The 25,731-nt window shown below is 36.9% G+C and overlaps 1 protein-coding gene across 2 annotated transcripts in view; it reads right to left on the reverse strand.

Annotated features, from left to right (window-relative positions):
* Positions 1-248: 248 nt before the first annotated feature.
* Positions 249-25,731, reverse strand: part of LOC114651332 (claudin-10-like) — a 46,297-nt gene continuing 20,814 nt past the window's right edge. The window contains exons 1-5 of one of the 2 annotated variants that reach the window (XM_028801259.2): positions 24,065-24,461; positions 10,040-10,201; positions 9,864-9,945; positions 6,231-6,341; positions 249-852 (exon numbers count right to left, since the gene is read on the reverse strand). In XM_028801259.2, the coding sequence (XP_028657092.1) occupies positions 717-852; positions 6,231-6,341; positions 9,864-9,945; positions 10,040-10,201; positions 24,065-24,284 (711 nt within the window). In that variant the 5' untranslated portion in view covers positions 24,285-24,461 and the 3' untranslated portion in view covers positions 249-716. Of the gene's footprint in view, positions 853-6,230; positions 6,342-9,863; positions 9,946-10,039; positions 10,202-24,064; positions 24,462-25,731 lie in introns of those variants that run through there. The other variant, XM_051926795.1, reaches the window with a different exon arrangement.

Here is a 25,731-nt window from a genome sequence, read left to right on the forward strand (position 1 = left end):
GAGGCATCAAGGGTCTGCTCTGTCTTTACTATTTACGGGATACCTTATACTCGACTTTTGATTATCGGTCTCTTGTTTTTGTTAATAACCAATCATGTTTTTACACTTTGGCTGGCACACAGATCCACACTACATCCCCTTTGGTAAGTCTTATTTGTCTTCACACAGGAATTTCTATACATTAATTTTAAATTTGCTTCCCTAATATTTCTTAAACTTGATGATTTATTTTAACGTGGCTTGTGCTTCAGCTCTTCATATTTAGAATTTAGACTTTAGTAATCGAACAAGTACTTTTACATGTATGATGTAATAACAGTGGAATTCAAAATGTGACTTTCTATACTCTACCATATACGATGTGTTGGTGCTGACTGATGACTTAAATTTCTTATGCTAAAATACAAAGCTTTTGCAATATTAAAAAATAGCTTTGTTCAAGAAAACTGTCAAACAATCATGATCATCCTACACAAACATACAGTAATCCATTATTGACATTTCACAAATATTGAGCCTTAAGGTTTTAGTTACTGTATATATTTTAATATGTACAAATGATTTAGTAATGGCAGTCAGTTAAAAAATATTTTTTAAAGAAAGCAAGCAAACAATGTGCTGTGGTCCATTTCATATTTCCACCAAAATAAACTGATCAATGCCATGTGTACAGCACCTCGCTGTCTTCTTTGGGTTTCTTCTTTTATTTTGTGGAGTTAAACGTAGGCGTTTTTATCAAACTGTTTGGGTGGAATTCCTTTTCCTCTGCTTGATCGGACATCTGCTGCCTCATGTTGCGGTTTTATTCTTGAGGACAGAAAGGAGGCTGCTCCACTATAGGTGTATCCTACCCTGTAAAAGACATGAGACGGGACCGCATGTTAATTGACACAATTAAAGCTTTTTGTGATTCACAATGGACAGTAAAGTGGCAAAACCTATCATCCTGTAAATGTGTTTTGTGAAAAGAAGCTCAGGGTTGTGAATGCATGGCTCAATATAAGAATGAAAGTCGACACAGTGCATTCATTCACTTACCTGACTTTTCTTTATTCAATATTTTGCTATAAAGACTAATCGCGTTTTTCATCATAAATTCTGTATTTCTACCATTTTATGTTATAAGGCACATTTCCTCTGATGTTATAAAAATATCAGATCAAGCTGCAGTATGACTGCATAGGCTTGTGACATGGCGTCCTTCTGCACAGTCTGTGCCTGAGGAGTCTGGCAAGATGGCAGTCAGCAGACACATCATTTGTATCTCTGAAAATTTAATCCCAAATCCCCACTTTAACAAGCCGTTTAGTTAAAAAAGTAAAGAGAAAATGATAATAAAGACATATAGAAAAGGAAGAATAAATAATCAAATATGTCAAACTAGTTTGGTTTCAACTATTTAAATGATAAAAGCATCTGAAATGTTGAAAATTTCAAATGTGTCTCTTCAAATTCCACTGCAATGTGAGTGGATGACACAATTACACAGCCCTCCAGAATGTTTGAGACAAAGACACATTTTCCCTTTATTTACCCCTGTGCTTCACAGTTTAAAATTACAAATCAAACAATTCAGATGTGATTAAGGTGCGTATTGGAGACTTTAATTTGACCATATTCGTGTATATTCTGGGCAAAAATTGTAGAAATGACAGCACTTTTTCAACGTGGTCTCCCCGATTCAGGACATCACAGGTGTTTATGACTACTCAGGTGTTTTTCAGTGCTTCACTAGTGGAGGCATAAGATACCTCGGCTTGCTTCTACCCTTTGGAGTCTGTAGCTGCTATTGTTCAACATGAGGACAAAAGCTGTGCCAATGAAAGTCAAAGAAGCCATTATGAGGCTGAGAAGCAAAAATAAAACCGTGAGAAACATCGGTAAACCCTTAGGACTACCTACATCAACTATTTGGAATATCATTAAGAAGAAAGAACGTACAGGTGAGCTCAATAATCACAAAGAGACTGGTAGGCCAAAGAAGACCTGCACTGCTGATAGTGCAGATAGACACTGGATGGCAGAGGTACCAAAATTGAAGAAACTTTTAATACATTAGCAAATGTTAATGGGTTTAATAATAACCAAAACCCAGAAATGTTATTCAAAGTAACAGATATTAACAATAATTACAAAATAATTTATTACACAGATTGTATTTTGGTTGGAGGAGATTTTAATTTAACACAGAATGACTAGACAGATTGCCAGCTGCTAAATATGATTCATATCACTGTATCAACAACAAGGAGGCCAGAGTTTCTCTGTGCTCTCCGTGTCTGAGTGGGTTTCTCCTGGGATCTCTGGTTTTCCTCCCAAAGTTCAAAGACATGCAGGTTGGGTGAATTGGCATTCTAAACTGGCCGTAGTGTGTGTTCACCATGTGATAGACTGGCACAGTGTTCAGTGATCATTCCTGCCTTGTGCCCAGTGCTTGCTGGGATAAGCTCCAGCTCCCCCGTGACTCTGAATAAACGAGTTTAGAAGATGGGTGGATGGGTCATTATTTAACTTCTAATTTTAAATTATTTAAATGATGTATATAGGTACTAAGAAACTGAGATGTATGGTAATACATCAGGATAAAACTAAATGGAAATTACAAATCAAGGACTGATCATTAGCTTATGATAAATACATTGACAGACTATGTGTCTGGTGCAGATGTTCTTGTACTTCTTTAACAAATCGTTTAATACAAATTGCATTGAAATCATATACAAGATATATCCAAAACAAAGATTATTGGAAGTGCAGTTCATATTTTTTAAATGGCGAAGAATATGTAAAAGTACTTAGGACTTTAATGGAACAAATAATAAATGATCACAGCATGGATTAATTTAGTAATAAATGGGAACATTTTACATTCAAAGTTAGAATATTTTCAATTAAATTTGGCAAGATGAAACAGAAGGAAAAAAATAAAAAGAAAGCAAACTGGTTCAATACAGGTGGGATTGTCTTAAGCATGCTTGTGTCTCCCCTTTGTATTCATTGGGAAAGGGTCGTGTACAGTTTGGGAAGTGTCTTCTGATGGGTTTAAGGAATCGACGGCAATGCAAAGGTCTCAAAGATGCTAAGAAGGGCAAGACTGGGTGGTATGAAAATAAGTTTAAGAAACACTGGTCTTAAGAATACCCCTGATAATATCAACAGGGACAATGCAGTATGGTGGATATGCAGCCTTCTTTAGGTAGTTTGAACATTAAAAGAGATCAGGGGCATTTAGATCAATCCAGAAGAAAATGGCTTAGAGAAATACTTTAAATTAATACTTTAAATATTGAATAAAATGTGCAAAACAAAAAAAGAAGAACACAAAAAAAGCACATACAGAAGAATGGCACTAAAAAGGTGGATAAAAGTAATTGCAAAGGTACTGCAACTTCAGTATTTATTACATATAATTCAAACTTTCATAACTACACTTTGCTGTGAGACGAATCCACCATGCTGGTCCCTTGTCCCCTGAGTGGTGAAGTGGCTTCTCTCTCGCATTCCTAATGTAAGCTGATGCACCTAACCTTCCAATGCCTTGTTAACAATTTCTTAATTAGAGAATTGTGGTACAAACTGTTTCATATTATTGAGAAATGAAGGGTTCATGGTTATATAGATGTTTATGTGTTTCAGTAATATCTGGGGAAACTGGTTATGGATTCTCTGACAGGCTAGGAATGCATTAATATTTTTTCCCATTCAAAATAATGTAAAATAGTTTTATGGCAAGCAGAATTAACATTTAGAGATATCTTAAAATGAATTTTAAGATATCTGGAAATGCATTTTAGATATCACAAATTGAATTACAGATATCTACAAATGCATCTATTTTAAGATATCTAAAAAGCATTTTATAATATCTCAAATAGATTTTACGATATCTTGAAATGATATGCTGTACATTTTGAAATATCTTCCTGTGCATTTCAAGATATCTCAAATACATTTTGAGATATCTCGAAATAACTTCCTGAAAAATTTCCTATTCTTTAAATAGGACTTCCTGTCTATTTTAAGATACCTCAGAATGAATTTGAGATATCTTGAAATGCACAGGAAGTTATTTTAAGATATCTGAAAATGAATTTGCGATATCTTAAAATGAGTGGGAAGTTATTTTAGGATATCTTGAAATATAATTAAGATATCTCAAAAGGCATTTAAGATACAGTAACTTAAAATTCACTATTGTTTGAGATATCTAAAATACATTTTTAGATGTCTAAAATTAATTTCATGATATCTTAAAATGGGTTTCTTCTCCATTTCTGATATTTAACAATGTATTTCAAGATATCTCAAATTGTATTTCAAGATATCTAAAATGCATTTTAAGATATATTTAAAAGGACACTCAATTATTTCAAGATATCTCAATAGCATTTTCAGATATCTACAATACAATTTAAGATATCTGAAATACATTTCCAGATATCTCAAAACAGCTTCCTGTCCATTTTCAGATATCTCAAATACATTTTAAGATATCTTATAATAAACAAGAAGTCCCATTGAAATAATAGGCAGCTTTACAGGAAATAATTTTGAGATATCTTGAAATGCAGACACAATTATTTTGAGATATCTGAAAATGTATTTGAGATATCTTGAAATGAATTTGAGATATCTCAAAATGTATTGCAGATATCTTAAAATGTGAAGGAAATTATTTTAAGATATCTCAAAGCAAGTTTCAGATATGCGGTGGGCTGGCGCCCTGTCCGGGGTTTGTTTCCTGCCTTGCACCCTGTGTCGGCTGGGATTGGCTCCAGCAGACTCCCGTGACACTGTAGTTACGATATAGTGGGTTGGATAATGGATGGATGGATGGAAGTTTCAGATATCTTAAAAAGTAAATTACATTTAAGATATCTGAAATTCATTTTGAGATATCTCTAAATGTTAATTTGGCTTGCCATAATAGTTTTCCAATGTCTGATTCGTCATTTTCAGGAATAGAACAGAATTGTAATAATGAGGGATGACTGTGCTGTTTGTTAAAATAAATAAGAGCTAGATGTTCCAGGTCTAGGCATAATGTTGCCCTGGTGCTGCTTCACAGTTCAAAGGACATGAGTTATCTCTCAGTATATATACATATGGCAGCAAATTAAGTGTTGTAAGTTTATCATCAGATTCCAGGGTGTCATTCTGTAATTAATTAGTCCTAACTATCACCCAGCCAAATTATAGAAATTTCTGAGCAGCAGTTGTGTTTAAATAAAACAAAAGGATTCTATCTAGTATTTTCCTTAGCATACTGAACAATCCAAAGTGTCCTTTAATAAAAACCGGTTGGTATTTCGAATAGGAAAGCATAGCCAAGTACATTTCACGTAAAACGCTTTTGAGGGTGAAGTAGGAGATGAACGTCTACAACAGAGGCAGCACAGATGCTGGAATAATCCCACAGCTCAGTGAGCTACAATAACACTTCGATAATTGCTTCTGAATCTGGCGTTCCTTAGCAGTGGCACAGCTACCTTCTGAGAAATGGCTTTTACTTCACCTGCTCATCGGGCTGCGAGTTAAAAATAAACAAAGTGCTCCTCAGGAAAAATGCTAATCTGACAAGAACTTCTTGAAGAGGAAGACTTTTAAATGCAGTGGCACGCAGTGCCTTGTCACATCCTTTTTGCATTGTTTTTGTTTTGGTTATCAAATTGCAGATAATCTACCAAGAGAAAGCAGGCCGACTTGGTGGGGGATCCTTAGCTTTGCCAAAGATGTACAGAAGGTGTTGACATCTGCATTGGAATGCAAACAATGTGCTTTGATTACTGCTTTGCATCTGTTACTACTTTAATGTGTACCTGGTACAAGGATGGAATGGTAGGCTTGAAGAAGTTGGTCTTACAATTGTATCATTTTCAATATAATATAATATAATATAATATAATATAATATAATATAATATAATATAATATAATATAATATAATATAATATATATTAAATCCAACGTCTGTCTGTCTGTTTGTCTGCTGTTCACCAGAGAACTACTTAACTGATTTAGATCGGGTTTTTTCTATAATTTGCTTGAACAATCCAGTTGATTTTGCGACTACTCTCATTACACTATGTATCATAGTTCGCTTGCGGAACTGATTTATTCATGCAAATCCAAGAGACATGCAGTGGGCTGATGGTAGGGGGGCAGGGACCTCCCAAAAAATAACAGAGGAAACATAACTTTGTGGAGTTATTTTTACTTTTTAATACTGACCTTGTGGTTGTTGTTCCACCTTCAGACATTGAAAAACAGAAAACAGCACCACCGAGAATGCAAAGTGCGGAGCCTGCCCATCCAATGAAGAGAGCTGCTCCCAATTCGTACCTGAAAATGACAGCATAATTAAAAAAAAAAACATTTCTTTGTCTTAATAGTACTATGCCTGTTATTTCCTTTTGGACTAAAATTGTTAAGATGGTAGGTACACTTTGTTATGTTTACTTTAAGGATTAAATATTATTAAGAAATGCAGGAAATCAGGAATTATAAAGAGCAGAAGTACATCCATCCATATTCTGAACTCATTTTTACTGAGGTCCAGTGGCATTAAGAACTGGATAGGATCCAACATGGAACTGGATGCCAGTCCTTCACAAGGCATTGTGTCACACAGTCAAGGCCAATTTACAGCTTCTAATCTTTAAGATATATGAGTAAGTTAGTGTACTCAAAGAATCACCAATATGAATGCACAAAGTATGTGCAAACTCCACACAGACAGTGATTGGGCTGGGATTTGAACCTAAGTCTATGGAGTTATGATAGATAGATAGATAGATAGATAGATAGATAGATAGATAGATAGATAGATAGATAGATAGATAGATAGATAGATAGATAGATAGATAGATAGATACTTTATTAATCCCCAAGGGGAAATTCACATACTCCAGCAGCAGCATACTGATAAAAAACAATATTAAATTAAAGAGTGATAAAAATGCAGGTATAACAGACAATAACTTTGTATGATGTTAACGTTTGCTATTTTTTTTTGTGTGGACACATTTTTAAAAGACTTTTGTAATGATCTAAAAGTAGGAACAGTTATTCACGAGTAAATCAAAAGGTAAATGCAATTTGAAAATGATGCGGTAACCACAAAGGATAGAAACTGACACAAAACAACACGTTTGTGATGGCTTATGGAGAGTTTGGTACATGCGCAGTACAGTGTTCTGTTGTTAGTCTAGCTGAAGTCAAGGTCAAATGAACATGGACACTTCGCTGTGGGACAGCACCATTGTAGAATGTATTGAGATTTCTTTAGGCAGAGGAAGTGAAACCTGCTGAAATTCACTGAAGGATGTTGACTTGTGCTGATTAGTAAGGTGTTTGGGTGCATATCTTGTGCAGACTTTACAGTACCCCAAGTCACCATGCACTATGACACGTGCAGATCCATAGGTGATATTCAAATGTGCAGCAACAGAGAACAACATAATCTGTCAGTCTTCTCTGATAAAGGCATTTGCCATATCGATGTGGGCTTGTGTGCGTGATGTTGTGCCCAGTTGAGGCTGGGTGGTCTTGTGGCCTTGGATCCCCTGCAGATTTTGTTTTTTCTCTCCAGTCCTCTGGAGTTTCTTTTGTTTTTTCTGTCCTCCTGGCCATTGGACCTTACTTTATTCTTTGTTACTTAGTATTGCCTACTCTTATTTTAATATTTTTCTTTTTTCTTTCTTCTACATCATTTGCATGAAAACGTGCTATTTAAAAAAATGTTGTTGTTGTTGATGTTCGATCAGATTGAGTTTCATCAGTTACACTTGTTCTTCCTGCTTTAAACCTTCTACCCATTCATAAAGTTTTCATTTAGTCATGCTGTTTTCACAACATTCTTTGGTGATTTTCAGTAGGTTTCACTCCCTCGGTCCAAAGAAATCTCAATGCAATAGGTTGTTCAAAAATGGTGCAATCCTGCAGCAGAGCATAGCACCAATAATCTAATCAGGACACATTAGTATGTGCTTGTAGACAAAACGGGAATGCTATTGGTAGGGTTGTTACCTTACAGTGCTAGGATGTTACATTCTTTCCCAGAAGTAGTTGGCATGTTCACCCTCTTTTGCATATTTAAACCAATGCCAGTAAATTGCCCTGAATTGACTTATTGTTATGTGTGTATCTTTATGACCACAGTCTATAGTCTCATTTACAGTTACTTTCTATTTGGCTGACCTTGGTTTTTGGCAGAATGACTCTACAATATATATTTTTTAATACATTCTGTAAGTATTCTTCATTTAGTTTTACCTACTGCATTCCTTTAACAGTCACATTGAGTAAAGAAGCAATCATTTTAAGATATAATTAGTAATGGGCTTTTAAATGTGTGAAGAATCTTTTCTGTTATTACAGTTACACTAAAAACAGGTGCCATTAGCATCATTGGTTTTTTGGATCACAATGCTGCATGTGGTTTTTGGATTTTTTGGATCACATGCTGGATACAAATTCACTTTAAGGTTAGCTGAATTTTCATAATTTTATAATCTGACATGCCAAAATAATATTTTAACATGCCATGCATGCGTATCTGTGGATCATTTTATAGCTCAAATTATGTAGCAATACCACTCCAGGATGAGAGGGGGCACTGTCACTAACAATCTTATCTCTTCCCTCCACTCCGATCTCCTTCCTCCAGGACACCCCATCTTTCTGGTCTGAATAATATAAAGGTGGCCATTCCTGGAATGTGGCATCTCAGTCTCAATCTGATCCTACTGCAGAGGAGCTCCATAGACAACCCTTAGGTGAGAGCCATCAGTGGCTACAACCTGTTTCTTTGTTTTCTGCTTGAGCCATCAAGCGCCTGTTTATTTTGCTAAGAAAGAATGTTTTTGTTGATTTATTATTAAGTAGGGTGGTGGTTTGGCACTCCAACGTTTCTTTGGACTTTGTCTGTCCCTCGTGCCACGACACATGTTATTGTATTCATTTATATTGACCCTGTATGAATGACTGCTGATGTGCGTGCTGTTATACCCTGTGTTAGACTGGCATCCCAATGCTATTGGGGTCTACTCAACTGTGGTCTTCTCACAGCCCTATATTGGAATGAACAAGTCCAGAGAAAGGATGAAATCATTTTACAAAAATGTAATTATAAAACACTCAACATAAGACGGGAAACAAAGCTAGACAGGCAGCTGGATCACCACAGCACTCACTCACATGCACCCCCACAATTTAGAGTTTCCAAATAACCTAACCTGCACATCTCATTGTATGTGGAAGGAAAAATGGAGTAGTCAGTGTAAGACCTATGTGGACATGGCAGGAATGTGCACACTCCTTGCAGACAACATCTGGGTGTGGAGGTTCACCTCAGGATGCTGGATTTGTGAGGCCAACCACTGCACCATGGTGCTGCACTAAATTCAGTTAATTTATATCAGTTATTTAAGCAGTTCTGGGCAGAGAAAAACTGAATAGCATTTGAAAGATCTGCCCAGAAAGACCAACAAGAACTTGACAAATCCAGAGCTTTCCACCAACCCACACTAATAGACTACAACTAAGTAAAGCATGGATGGCACAGCAGCAGAGTGAGTACTGCTGCCATTTATAGTTCCTGGCCTGAAGTTCAGTTCTCAGCCATCACTGTAGGTAGTCTACATATTCTTCTAGCATTAATATGGCCTTTCCTCTTTCCTTACATTGTATAAAAACAAGCAGGTTTAAGGATGTGGGTATGAGAGTTCCCTGCAATAAGCAGGTACCCCATCCATAACTCAGTACTGATTATGATGGTCTATAAAACAGATGGGTGGATGAATTTACCAGAAATAAAATATTAAATACAACTGATCAAATATTTGTGCGTGAGACATTACTTACTTTTGTGCAACAAATGTAGGATCAAAAAACTCAGATGTAATTCTGTGAGCATATAAAGAGCATGCAGTCATTGAAGACAAACCTATCAAAAAACAAAAAGAGAGTTTTGTGAATGTACATTTGCAGTCTGTTCAAACAGGCTAATTGGAGAAGAATTAGCTGTGTATGATATTTACCGCCAAGTAGGAAATTTAATCCTGCCAAACAAGCAATCCTGGCCTTTACTCTATCTGATCCTCCAATCTTGGTACATTTCATTCCAACCAAGGCAAGAATGGCTCCAAAAAATCCAAGGCAGACAGCTGCAATCATGAGGCCCCTACAGACTTGGATGTAACCTGTGACAAAACAGTTGTTTTTACTAACTTGAAATTGTCTTTTTCGTATTTTTGGTATGCTGACAGATTGAATATAGTATATTACACAAAATTAATATTACAAGTAGCAGTGGAATGCACTACACAGAAATAAAATTTGCTTTAATGGCAAGAGAACACTCATTACTAAATGTTTGATTCCATGAAAACTAATTCAGCACTTTATCATTAAATTCTTTCACAAAGGTTACCATACCATTTTTTAAACCTGCTCAGTCCTAAGCAGGGTCACAAGTGCCTATCCCAGCAAGCATAGCGCACACGGCAAAAAAAACCCATGGACAGGGCGTCATTCCATCACAGGGTCGACACACTTTAGCATCCCCAATCCACCTAACCTGCATGTCTTTGGACTGTGGGAGGAAACAAGAACACCTGAAGGAAACTCACACAGACACGGGGAGAACATGCAAACTCCATGTGAATGTGAACCCAAGGCAGCAGCAGTACCAGTGTGCCACCCTTCATAAAATTTATTTGATATTAAATTCAGGATGTCTTGAAAAATTAATGTGTTTAAAATTCTTTAAGCCAAAACTCAACTCAGCTACCAGTACAGTAAAACATTGCCTCCCCATCCAATTTTCTAAACCCAAGTTCATATTGGGCTATCAGATTTTCATTCAGATCCTAATAGTAAATAAAAGTTAACCAATTATGAAGTCATTTTACACATTTATTTGGTTATGAGCCTTACTATAACTTTTTTAGGAACCTTTAAAGACATCTCTTTTAATTAGTACCATAAGTTGCCCAGCATTATTTCTAAGACATTCTGGGACCACCAGGAGATCACATATAAAAGGTGGTGGAGAACTCAGGATGCCTCCAAGCCTGTTTTGTTCTCATTTCAGGTGGGAGTCAGAAATGCCCTGAGATACCCAAACTGCAGAGGAGCTGACCAAACCATAAATTAATTAATTACATTTATATTGTTCTTTTCTTACATACCCAAACCCTTGAATATTTTGATGTAGGCCAGTCCCACAGTGAAAGATAAAAAAGAGTGCAAAGCAAAATGTCAATTTGCTAATCTGCTCTAGCGTAACAGTTCAGGGAATGAGCACCACCGACAAGCTAAAGTCGGACATCCAAGAAGTATGCGGAGATCAGACAGAACTGCAAGGCTCTGGACATCCTACACGGTGTTCTCAGTTCATAGCCTACCAGATACCAAGAGTTCTCCTGAACTTTAACTTTTGACAAGATTTGTGGCAAGCACCACAATGTCACCTTCTCCCTATGGACAGGTGGTCCCTCTGCAGGCATTTGCAAGGGTCCAGGAAGTGTGCAAAACCATGGTAGCCCTGAGAGTTGGTTTATCTGAGAAGCTCGTTCAGACAAGCCACTGTTAGGAATTTGTACGCATTTATTTTTACTTTTTGCACAGGATTAATAGTTACTTTTGGACCTGTTTTCTTATGTGACCTGTTTTCATAATGGTGATGTGTCCAAGTCACCAGTCTGTCTGTTTGTTTGTTGTGGGCACTGCTGTTTTATGTGTATTTTTGCAGGGGCTCCACCATAATGTCTATAGCAACAGTGCATGCTGATAACCATGATGCACTGGTGGTCCACAACATGTATCGTTTTTGCTTTGCTGCCTTTAAAGAATGCGGCATGCATATCTCATGAACACTCAAAACTTTTCAACAAAAGTGTAATAATAACTTGACTATTTGGACCAAATTCAAACTGAACCAATGTAATGAAGCCACAAAGGACTCAAATTCAAACCACACACCCCTAATGTGAATCATGGTAGTTATATATACTAGAGGGACTAGTGCAGGGGTCTGCAACCTTCACTATCAAAAGAGCCATTTTGCCCCCCCCCCCCCCCCCCTTCCTCCAAAGAAAAATAGTCTTGAGCCGCAAAACATAACACAGCTTATAAACTTTTAAAAGTTTTAATCTTTTTTTAGATTTTACATGTTACAACCACGGAATACAACAAACAGAAGTGCAGTGTGCATGTGTAGGGCTACTTTGAAATAAATTAAACTGAACTATGCAGGCCTATTTGAGTCCTTCCTATACCTGTGCAAAATTAAAATAAAAACTAGCCCACTTTAATATAAATAAAACATTTAGCTGTAGCTTAGCAGCTTTAAAAAAGTAAACATTAAATTCCATTTCAGTGTGCTGAATCAACTGAAGCACCTGAACATACAAAAAAACCTACATCAGCTCCGGGTCCGAAATGAATGTGTTTTGTTTTTCTGAAAAATAATAGCCTATTAAATGCTATTGTTGTCACCTGTTTAAAGTGACTTCTGTTTCTGAAGTTCGCTGCTGATCATCTCTATGTCGGGGCTGTACAATGTGACTTTGACCTTCACACAGGACTGCAGGCTCTCATGTGTGAGGCAGGAGCGATATTTGGACTTTATGAAGTTCATGCTTGAGAAAACTTGCTCACTTAAGTATGTTGAGCCAAAGATGGACAGGACTCCAAATGCATATTTTTTCATGTTCATATACGTTTCGGGAATGGCACTCCATGTGTCGAAAACAAATTTGTCGGGTTTGGGGAGGTTTTCAATATCAGTCCATTTGTGCTCTTTAGCGAGAGTAACCTTCTGACGGGTGACTTCTTCAAGATCCGCTGTCAGGCATTTGAACTTGGACACCCATAAATCTTTATCTGCTATGTCGTCCAGTTCAATTTCTAGATCGGGCTTACTTACTCACTCCTGTGAATGCGGATGTGTTCAGCAGGGATGGGTCGATGTCCAGGGGTGTGACAGGGAAGGAGAGAGTGTGTGTTTTTCCTTTCTGAACTCACTGAATCCTTCTCTAAATGCAGCTTGCATTTTCTGAACAATTTCCCGTTTGTTTTTAAAGTCGGAGAATAGATGCTCTGATATTTTTATGAACGATTCTTTCATGTATTCTCCGTCTGTGAACGGCTTACCCCTCCTTACGATCTCTTGAGCTGCCACAAAACTAGCAGCTGTAGTTGATTGTGGAGAAGTGATCCACTTTTTGAAAGTATGTTTGCTCTGTTCAGCTTTCCGTTGCAGTTCCGAAATTGCTCTCTTTCGCTCATCTTCACTTGGGTATTTTTCAGTGAATGCTGAGTGCTTGTTTCGAAAATGTCTTTCAACGTTACATTTTTTGTTGTTCGATAATTTATCGCCACATATTAAGCACACCGGTAAGCCAGCGTCGTTGGCGGTGAAGGCAAATGCTTCTGTCCACGCAGAATTAAACTCTCTAAATTAGATGTTAAAATGTATAACAGTAGTAGTAGTAGTAAATAAACATATATATATATATATATATATATATATATATATATATATATATATATATATAAATACAAGTTAAATTAAGAAATTGCCATTATTCATTTTCATGGTTTTTATTTTTTTGTCAAGGCCAAAGGGAGCCACTGCAAGGAGGCTGAAGAGCCGCATGTGGCTCCAGAGCCGCGGGTTGCCGACCCCTGGACTAGTGGTTAGATAGACAGATAGATGTTTAATTGCACATTATATATAATAATAATAATAATATAATAATACATTATATTTATATCACGCTTTTCTCATAGTATTAGCTGCCCCCTGTAGTAGTGAAACAGGACAGTGAGGAGGACCTTGCCCGATTCCCTACTCCTGACATCACTCTTCCCCCTCCCCTCGGCCCGCAGACTCTGTCTCGGATTAGCACAAATATATCGCTCCTGCAAGCGAACTTTCATTCTTGGTGCAATGAGAGAAGCCACAAAATCAACCGGAACATTCAAGCAAATTCTAGAAAAAAGCCGATCTAAATCTGTTAAGTAGTTCTCTTGTTCGCTAGCTAAGCAGATGTAAGATACTCCCCGAGGCTGGTGTGTGAGTAAGGAGGGATCCACCTCTCTCCCCTCGGCCCTCTGCATCTCTCTCAGATTCACGCAAATAAATCGGTACCGCAAGCGAACTATGATCTAAATCTGTTAAGTAGTTGTTTTGTGAAAAGCGGACAGACATAGAGATAGACAGACAGATGTTGGGTTTTACATACAGTATATAGAGATATGCAATGGAGAAGCAAGATGATTCAATGGTTAGTGCTCCTGTGTTTGCCTATGCGTGGTGAACACGTTTCCTCTGGCTTCTTCTTCTTCATCTTCCTCCACTTCTATGTGGGGTTAATGTGATTGATCAACCCTTTATAAACAGCTCTGTCCTGCACCTCCTCGCCAGTCACGTTCTGTTCCTTCAGATCTTCTTTTACTTTCGACCTCTGCTTTGGCCTCCCCCTCTCTCTTTTCCTCTGCACTTCCATTCCCATCACTCTTTTGCCCACATATTCATTGTCTCTCCTCATCACATGTCCATGCCACTTCAACCTACCTCCTTAGATATCTCTCCTTCCTTTGCTGCACCTCTAATTGTCTCATTTCTTATTCTGTCCTTTTTTGTTACTCCACTCATTTATTCAACATTCTCATTTCTGCCACATCTCACTTCTTCTTCTGTGCTCCATTTTCTGCTCATGTCTCAGCTCCATACATCATTGTTGGCCTTACCACTTTCTTAAAAAATTTACCCTTAACCTTCGATAACAACAACATTTTCCTCAGGTTACTCCAGTTTTCTTCCACATCTCAAAAACATGCAGGTTGAATTCATTTATGGCCCAAAATTAAAATTTCTCCCGTGCGTGTGAGTGCTGTCTGAAAATTCACATGCTCCCTGTAATCCTTGAACTGTGTTGGCAAATTACAAAATCAATAGATGAATATTTAAACTATTTGTATATTTTGTCTGAGTAGTATACACTGCTTTATATTCTTTAAAATATTTCCAGAAAATGTAGTGCAGTTCTAAGTTTTGAACCAGAATGTACAGCTCTGCTGGAATAAAGTGAATGTTCTCAATAACAAGTATGTATCAAAAAATGCTTACAACTTGCCAGCAACTGTAATCAATTTTCAGGAAAAACTTTTAGGGGAGTTTTATCTATTAATTTTTGATTTCATGAAGCATTTTTAATTGCTCCAAAAAGGGGAGGGGAGTGAATAGCATTGGAAATGTGACCATTCAAGAAGAAAAGGAAGTGGTGAAATTCACTTACGAAGGGTGTTGACTGCTCTGATTTATTTGCAGATAATAGTTTGCTAGTTAACAACTTAAGTGACTGGAGCATGAAGAAAATGACTTTAGGGCTCAATAAAGACACAATTTATGTCTGCGTCTCCAAGGAGAAATGCTAAACATTGACATTTAGAAAAATAAATGACACCTGCTAAAAATAACAAATGCCCGGGTCTTTCGATAGCTTTTCCCTCAGCACTCCCAGTAGTTTCCAAAAACAATGAGCAAAGCTGAAGAAAGTTGTTGCATGTCAAAAAAGGGCAAGTGAGTTGTTCAGCCATAAAATTAGGCATCTCTTTTATTCAGTATTTACTTTCAAGTTGCTTGTGCTGAAAGCCCAAGGCTCAAACGTCTAAATCAGTGAGGATCAAAGTATGGGCTGTTCAAATGTAGACAAGGTCTTGGTTAAGTGCCAGATGTCGGGCCAGACTTCACACATGAAAACTGTGAAATTTTCAAATGAACACAATGTAGCCATGGGCTGGAAAAAATGGCCAAGCTCCTTTCATTCACATATATCAGTTGCACAAGAAATAGCAAGCAGAATGGCTGTTACCGTGAACAAAATTTAAAGGTACCAAAGCATTGGTTTCAGCGTTATCATAAATGCCATCGTGCTCGCTATGTATTTGTTCTGAAAATGGTGGAAAAAAGGGGGGCTGGTGAGCCAGGTTTCATCTTGAGGACTTCCCTTCCTTTTATAAGTCTTTTTGTTTCCTAAATTCAAGTTCCTACATTTAAGCGCTATCTGACTTATACATAGGTCTAACCTGTTAGATATCTTTTAAGAGTTTTACTGCAATTAAATATAATTTACTTTTAGGTGAGCCTTTATCTTTGCCCTTTGCCTTTGAATAAGATGGAATTTAGCATGGCAGCCAATTCTAATCAAGAGGAGGTTGGTGATGACTCGTACTGCTCACATAGGCACGCAAATATGTAGTCTATGTATCTCTAAACCTTATAAATACATTCCTTTACATTAATTTACATACCTTAACAGGTTCAAGTAAATATCTTATTGGTGGCAGTAATCCAAAAGGTGTACATTTTTCAAGACTGGAGAATAGATGTTTTCACTAAGGACCAACCATCCATCTTACCTCCTGCTATTTCTCAAATATTTTTCAATGAAATTTAATGCAGATGCCTACAGACGTGCTAGAGAGTTACTGTCATTCACTTCTGCACCATGCATTTTTTCCTTACTATGATAAAAACACAGTGGTTACACTAGCTGTTAATGCTAAACTGGAACACAACTCCAAAAGAATAAAGCAAGATTTTAATTTCTTCTTAATTTGTGCTGTCTGGATGACTTTGTTTACTTACTTGACTAGGCAACCTACAGTTCTGGGGTTATCTACCATTCCTCCAACATCCTCTCTCCTATTTCGACTTTGTTTCTCTCTGTTATATACAGTAATCCCTCCTCCATCGCGGGGGTTGCGTTCCAGAGCCACCCGCGAAATAAGAAAATCCGCGAAGTAGAAACCATATGTTTATATGGTTATTTTTATATTGTCATGCTTGGGTCACAGATTTGCGCAGAAACACAGGAGGTTGTAGAGAGACATGAACTTTATTCAAACACTGCAAACAAACATTTGTCTCTTTTTCAAAAGTTTAAACTGTGCTCCATGACAAGTAAGAGATCACAGTTCCTTCTCACAATTAATAGAATGCAAACATATCTTCCTCTTCAAAGGAGTGCCTGTCAGGAGCAGATCATGTCACAGAGATAGAGAAAAGCAAACAAATCAATAGGGCTGTTTAACGGCTTTTAAGCATGCGAAGCACCGTGGCACAAAGCTGTTGAAGGCGGCAGCTCACACCCCCTCCGTCAGGAGCAGACAGAGAGAGAGAGAGATAGAGAGAGAGAGAGAGAGAGAGAGAGAGAGAGAGAGAGAGAGAGAGAGTTTGTTTTTCAAGCAAAAAATCAATACGTGCCCTTCGAGCTTTTAAGTATGCGAAGCACTGTGCAGCATGCGGTTTCAGGAAGCAGCTGCACAAAAGATAGCAAGTGAAGATAATCTTTCAGCATTTTTAGACGAGCGTCCGTATCGTCTAGGTATGCGAACAGCCCCCCTGCTCAATCCCCCTACGTCAGAATCAGAGAAAGTCAGCGCAAGAGAAAAGTAAGCTGGGTAGCTTCTCAGCCATCTGCCAATAGCGTTCCTTGTATGAAATCAACTGGGCAAACCAATGAGGAAGCATGTACCAGAAGTAAAAAGACCCATTGTCCGCAGAAACCCGCGAAGCAGCGAAAAATCCGCGATATATGTTTAAATATGCTTACATATAAAATCCGCGGTGGAGTGAAGCCGCGAAAGGCGAAGCGCGATATAGCGAGGGATTACTGTACTCAACTTTAACTTTTCCGACTTTGCCCTATCATTCATTCTTACAAATACTGTCTTCCAGAATCATCACCTAAAAGAATGGCTGTGTTGAATGGTTACCTGGAATTCACAGGTAACTGGTTTTTGTATATGAATATGTGATATCTGATCAACTGTACAGCCATCCTGTCCAGACAAATAACAAGATGTATTCATTCAATGACTTAGGTGGTAACCCCATCTCAAACTCCATGTGTAGCTGTTATCCTTCATGCTTACAGTGTTTCTGAACTCGTCTGGCTAATGGTGGTGACTTTTTTGACGGCAGATACGCATACATTTACCACTGGTGTATCCAGAACACCTGAAAATCAATGTTATATAATACCTATTCAGCTCCAGTGCTGGGTCCTGGGGTCAAATCCAGGCCTGTGCCCTGACAGTGTGGAGTCCGTACAGTCTCCATGTATCTGTGTGAATACTTTTTATCCAATTACTTTACTTTGCCTTCCACGATTATAAGATATACGTATGTTAGATTGACTGCTGACTCTAAACTGTACATTTGAGCAATGCCCCATCAAGGCTTGATTCACACCTTGTACTTGTGGCTCTTTGTGTGTTAGAAAATAAGTGGGTTAGGAAATGAATGAAGGGATACACATATTCAAAGAAGCATCACTCATATCAGGAATAAGTAATTAAGTGGCTTGAAAAACATAGCAATGACCAACTAAATAATGTACTGTAATAACAGTGAATTAATGTTATGCACTTAATATAAATACTATTTATTTATTGGCTGATTTTTTTGTGAAAATTAAAAAATATATTAGAATAAATGAGTCATCCTTCTTGTTTTTGATCCTGTTTATTGCAGTTCTGGGCTATAGGGTCAGAAGCCTGTCCTGGCAGCATTAGGCATACAGAAGAAAAAACATTGCTAGATGTGTAGCCAGTTACTTTATCTGAAACACTTATTAAGCATATCTATAAATTTTATTATTTTCTATCTGAAATTTTTGCTGTTGTGAAGATAAACTAGAACCTATTGATATGCAATCATAAACAACCAAGGGGAACATTAGAAGTCTGATAAATCTGTCTCACCGTTTAAAAGTTCTCAAGGATTCCACTTTAACTACACGACTCAGCAGTTTACGTCAAGTTCAGATTCTCACAACCCCTTGTGGGAAGAAGTGTTTTTTGGTTCTTTCTCTTAATTTTTAACAATTTTTAATTTGTTTCACATGTCCCAGTTCCTGTTTGTTGTTACTTGTTATATTAGGAGACAATTAAGAGAGCACACTCCACAGAAAATTACTAGGAATTATTAGCAAAACAGCAAAAGAGAATTAACTTAAAACTATGGCAAATCTATGGGACAAATAAAGTTCTATCTATCTATGTGTGTCCTTGACCTGCCCAGCAGGAGACAGCTATTTCAAACGGGACTGTTTCACTCAGGCATACGAATCTGAAAACAACTAACAAGTACTTTTTAAGAAGATCATTTGGGAGCTCATTTTTGACTGAAAAATTCCTAAAATGTATGTAAATGTATATGATATAACTGATCTGAATGCTTCTAGGTTCATATTATCTTTAAAATATTAGTAAAAACTACCAAATTCTGTGTATTTTGCTATTTTAGCAAGCAGAAAAATTCTGATTACACTTCTTTTTCTATCTATCTATCTATCTATCTATCTATCTATCTATCTATCTATCTATCTATCTATCTATCTATCTATCTATCTATCTATCTATCTATCTATCTATCTATCTATCTATCTATCTATCTATTTAAAACAAGAAAACATCTGGAAACCATACCCAGGAGTAATGGTGTCCGGTGTCCACCAACAAGCTGCAATGTCCGATAAATGAAGGCAACAAGATGCACAAAGAAAGAGGGATGTAAGGGCTAGCATATCCAGTGAACAAATGTTTCTAAATGAATCGAAATGTCATTGAAACAGACATACTTAACATTGTACCAGTGTGCCTGTTTAATAAATGGGTGTTTCGCTATGCTAGTCTTTCTAAAGACTTTCTATGTCTCATAAACGTAAATTTCACACTATTGCTCTTTCCTAAATACAGAATAAGAGAACAAAAAATAAATCATCTAATTTAACATTAACAGTGACTGACTGACTGTTTGCAACAAAAATCTGCTACCTCAGTTGATCCCAGTGCTCTGGTCTGAAATGCTCCATCTCAATCCGAAGATGATGAAATGGTTAGAGATCTTAAAGGCCAGTGCATCAGGATGAATTCTCTTTTGGAATCCTGGAACTGTTACACACTTTTCCTTAATTTACAGCATGAATTGTTTTCTGTTTAGAAAGACCCAATTACAAAAGGGCCATATAGAGATACATCTTACTGGCAACAATTTTCAAATAGTTTGTGGTATTTAGAAATTGCTCTAATTATATTAAAAGAGTGAAAAATGTGAAATGTAAAAAGACTCACGCTATTACTCTGTCAATTCCAGCCTGCCCTGTCAAAATCTAACAGAAAAGATCCATGAGCTCTTGTGACCTCAGGTTTATCCTGGTCCTCCTGTCTATATTAATCAGCAGCAACCGGAATTCATTAGACCTGAAGATTATTTTTTAATCTTTCTGTGTTCTTCAGCTTCATGCCATTGTACTATCTGATACACTTATTACTCTGACAAATTAAATATAGACACATGCATGCTGTGACAAAAAAGCTGTGCCCAAACATTAAATTAATACCAGTGTACAGAATACACAACATGTGACTAAGTCTGAGCAGAGGAATGATCTGGTCCTCAAACCAACTGCATGTAAAGGTAAAACCTGCATGGCTTACAATACAATGGACTTCTGTATGTGACATGGCATCAGGTCTTAGAGAATCTGAATGTTATCCTTGTTTACCTCTAACTGAACATGGTGTAGCATTCTTCTCTACAGGATGCCAACAGGTAGTGTGGGGAGAATGTGGAAAGGCTGTAGTCAGCATCTTAAAATACTGCACATGATCATTTGGACACTGAGTTGGATACTCTCACCATATTTGCATTTCTCATGTGTACTCATAGCATTGTCCCGCTGAAACTACCCTGCTGCTAAAATTAATACATAACATTTTATAGATGTATTCTTACATATTAAATCATAGAGGAGATTATTATGGTAGGCAATGGAAATCTAACTGTTGAAACTGAATGTTCTGGAGATCTGCCAACTGAAAAGGTTGTCTGCACATCAATACCATCTATGTCACCCTGTTGTGGAAGTCTGGTGATCTTCAGCTCCAGGAGAAAAGTAAGATTCATCACTGCAAAGTTTTTGATGGCATTCCATAACAGGTTAGGTATTTTGAAATCTTGAGCCCAATACAAGCCCAGATGTATCTGGTGATGGTGAATGGTCAAGGGTGAGCACTGCAGCAGATGCCATGAATGGAGTTTTAACTCCAAGGGTAATAAACCTGTAGTCTGAAGTTAACCATGAATTACGCCACATGTTTTTACTTCATATGTTAGAAAGCACTGAAATAAACCTGTGACGGCCTGTAAACGTCTGTGCTGTTGTTCCTGTCAGTATTTCAGAACCTTTCCGATTCATGTGAGAACCTTACTGCTGTTTGCTGTCGTCACCCTACTGTTATTCCAATATGGATAACGTGCTGCAATAAATAAAATTGACTACAAAGTCTCGTAAAGACCAACAATGCAGCAGCCATTGAAATAAGACTGACAAACACACTGTCTGGATATTCTTCTGTGTTTTTGCAGTCACTGTGATTCTACTTATGGTGGCCTTATCCAAGTCGTCCTGAGTGCAGAAAACATAAATATCTAATCATCTGATTAACTAATGTCCTTATCTCCTTTGCCTAGTTTCATTAAATTAGACCACCAGCCATTAGTGCAACTATTTCTGATTTGGCATCAGAATCCACAGATCGTACAATAAGTAGTGAATGAGTACTGAACATTTTCCTGCATTGCTTCCACTCCCTTGTTTTCAGTGGAGTAGTAAAATAAGTACTTTGCAGTTGAAGGAACTATTAAACTTAAAAAAAAAAAATAAAAACACTAACACTGCTAAGATGTGAGTTATTGCATTTAAGCAGTTGCCATTTTGTCTGCTGTATATTATATATGTATGTGTCTCAAGCCAGCAGATGCCCCCACTAGGCAGGGGGTGTGTAGTAGTGGCCAAGGCAATGGACTTTAATCCCGAAGGCTCACTGTGTTACTCTGAGCAGCTCACTTGAGCTCCTTGTATCCAATTATAAAAAATCCACATAAACAGTCAGATAGTATTGTGATGTTATAGGTCAGACCAGATTATTGTGCCAGTCAAATGTACAATAAATAATAACACTGAAAATGTTCTTGTCGGCTTAATTTATTAACAGCATTAGTGGCAAGAGCTGAAATTGTATACATACTGTGCACAATTATTTTAAAAGAAATGTCCATCTACCTGTGAACAGTGGAAGACTGAAATGCTTGTGTGAAAAAACAAATGAAACCAAAAAGCTGGCAACAGTCATACTGAAGTTGAGCTTTTTTCAAAGTTATTCTGCCTCACTCAACAATTATATGCATTCACTTACTCAATAAAACAAAAAGTTATCATTTCACTTATTGAACGAAAAAAAGTCTTGTTCAAAGCTCAGAGATTATACAAGACATCAACAGGAAAACAGCTGATCATTTATTAATATGTTTAAGTCCATGAACACAAGTGAAAAGTGGCAGGGAGCAACAGAATTTGAATTATTCAGTGAAGCAGCAGATCTTTGAGGTACACTCATGTGGGGTCCACCCATATACAGGAATATTCACTACCAAAAATAGCACAGAAATAAAAATAACAAAGTGACCATTTAGTAACAAATAAGGAGGACTGGGGCTCAACTATGCTGTATTTAACACTCAGTGATTGCTGGGATAGGCTCCAGCTTCGCCTCGACCTTGCACTGAATAAGCAGGTAATGAAAATAGATGGATGGATGGAAACGGGATTCTTAGAGTTAAAATCTCCACTCCATTATATCGAACAATTTAATAAACAATTGGGCATTTGACCTTTTAAGCACCATCCTAACCGTAAAGGACAGGAACTTTCTGCCATTCAATAGTTCTTTGCTGAAAACACACATACTTCCACTGAGTGTGATTTTAATTAACTTTAGAATTAAATATCACATCTACTACAAATATGAACTATTTTGACCAAACTGCATTTTCTATGAAATGTACTCATTCCAGTAATCTAAACACAATATGCTAAATGTTAGTGCGAATATTACAAAGTTTCTGTTTTACTGGTACCCCTCTGACTGGCCTTGACCCTGAATTGGATTACAGGTATTTACAAGATGAGTGAAATATCAGTCACATTTTCCTTGAACAAATCCCTATATTTCTGTTATTCCAAAAAACAAAAATGCCTTCAAGTGTGTGTTGGCTGTAGACAGCTGGCTAGCGTTTACTTATAAAGCTATCAATGGTGTTTATATAGTTCCACTATTATATGAACTCTCAGACTTTTCTCTCTGTTTTTTTTCTTGTAAGAACCTTGTGTGTCCTTGAATCTTAACTCCACCCTGCTCACAGACCTGGCCAGCAGGAGACAGCTATTTCAAACGGGACTGTTTCACTCGGGCATACGAATCTGAAAACAACTAGCAAGTACTTTTTAAGAAGATCATCTGGGAGCTCTGTTAGGCATTTTTGACTGAAAAATTCCTAAAATGTATGTGAAATTATATGATATAATTGATCTGAATGCTTCTAGGTTCATATTATCTTTAAAATATTAGTAATAATGTTTCAGAACTACCAAATTCTGTGTATTTAGCTATTTTAGCAAGCAGAAAAATTCTGATGACACTTCCTTTTTATCTATCTATCTATCTATCTATCTATCTATCTATCTATCTATCTATCTATCTATCTATCTATCTATCTATCTATCTATCTATCTATCTATCTATCTATCTATCTATCTATCTATCTATCTATCTATCTATCTATCTATCTATCTATCTAAAGGGCAAACATTTAAAAAGGAACTCAGACCTCCAATAGCCAGCACAGATGGGAAGTCTTTACGGATGGAGACTCCAGTACAATTAGTAACACAATTATCTTTAAAATATTAATAAATATGTTTCAGAACAACCAAATTCTGCATATTTAGCTATTTTAGCAAGCAGAAAAATTCTATCTATCTATCTATCTATCTATCTATCTATCTATCTATCTATCTATCTATCTATCTATCTATCTATCTATCTATCTATCTATCTATCTATCTATCTATCTATCTATCTATCTATCTATCTATCTAAGCACACAGTATAAAAAGTGCAAACATTTAAAAATGATCTCAGACCTTCAAGAGCCAGCATAGATGGGAAGTCCTTACAGTTGGAGACTCCAGTAGAATCAGTAACACAAGTTTTCCAGAGGTTGGACCAGAAAGTGGCAGTGGTAATTACTGTGCCATCAATGGAAGAGACTTTCCAATAGTCAATAGGCAATGTGGAAGAGATGAGGATCCAACCAGAAATTGTCAAGATGAAGGCTAAAATCTCAATGCCCATGTTTGCCATTCTGTATGTAGATTATATTTAAAGTTCCCTGAGCATAAAGAATGAAGGCTTTAGTTTGTTCTAGTAATATAAAATTTTCCTTCTCAGCCCTCAGAAATTCAGAAGTACATTTAACTCCTATTGTCTGAAAAGCAGCACAAATCCACAACAGTCCAACTGAAAGTCAGAGGAAAATTCCTTCTCCCTTGTAATTCACTCCCTGGTTAAAACTTCCCATACAGGTTATTAATAAAATAGGAGGGGCTCATTTGTCCATTTGCATCACCAAGTGCTGACCAATAGTTTTTTTACCTCTCTGTGAATTTCTTTCTTGTATTTCCATGTCCCACACACTCCAGCAGTAATGAGTAAAGAGAAGCAATGTGTAACCCCAAAAAGAAAGCACCATCTCTGTTTCAAGGGGTACTCATTTTACAGTTTCTCTACAAAAGGAAAAAGTCATTTTCAAAATAAAAAGGTACTGAGAAAAATCATGCCTGTTTTCACTTATTTTGTAAAATACAAGAAAATATTAAATTAGGAATATAGCACCATATGATCTCATATTGTATTCAGATTAATAAACTAAAATATAAATTATTCAGTATAAACTCAGTACTGCCATTTTCCTGTTGTTTGTCAATATCCCAGACACATACACTCATACAGATATATTTTAGAAATAGGGTCCTCTTACCCACTGTTCTTAAATTTGATTAAGCAGGTTCATCCTCTCATGTTGAATATAGCACTTTTGAAAATGCATGTAGTAATATATCATAATATTAATATTAGTAATATATAATATTAATAATATTAGTAATATTAGTAATATATATATATATAGTAATATATCACAATCAATAGAAGGGGTAAGCCTTTAAATTGGGTAATAGATTTTAGATTTAGTCACTCCAGAAACAATTGATAGTTGATGGAAGGATAGTGGTGGACTTGTGTAATGGAGAAAAAGTGCATCCACCAGATGGGTGGCAGCAGGTAGACCAATTATTCTACACATGGCTCCCAGCCACCCATTATAATGGACTGGTGAATTGTGTTAGGAAGTGGGGGTTCAACACAGTAAAGCCATCTGGAGAGCTAGAAGGATCTCCAGTAAACAGCCCTAGGGCTCTAGCCCTGCTGATGACTCCTGGTGAGGGCTTAAAATCTCCATCCAGTCATTCTACAGATGAATGTAAAGCTCAAAGAAGAACTGAAGACTGGTGAGAGGAAAGGCCAGAGGAAGAAGAAGGAGGATGAAAAATATGAGCAGGAAGATGCCTTTCATTCATTCATTCTCTTTATTCTTCTTATCTCTTCTGGCTAACATGCAGGTTCAACAGAAGAGCTGTAAGTTATATACCAGCCTGCTCACCTCTCGGTGTGTGCTTTTCTCCCTCTAGTCAGGGTTCCTAACAAATTCCCAAAGATGTGCCTCGGCTCTCCATAACTCTGTAACTGCTTT

This window comes from Erpetoichthys calabaricus, chromosome 4 (genome assembly GCF_900747795.2).
Source record: "Erpetoichthys calabaricus chromosome 4, fErpCal1.3, whole genome shotgun sequence".
Classification (NCBI taxonomy): Eukaryota; Metazoa; Chordata; class Cladistia; order Polypteriformes; family Polypteridae; genus Erpetoichthys; species Erpetoichthys calabaricus.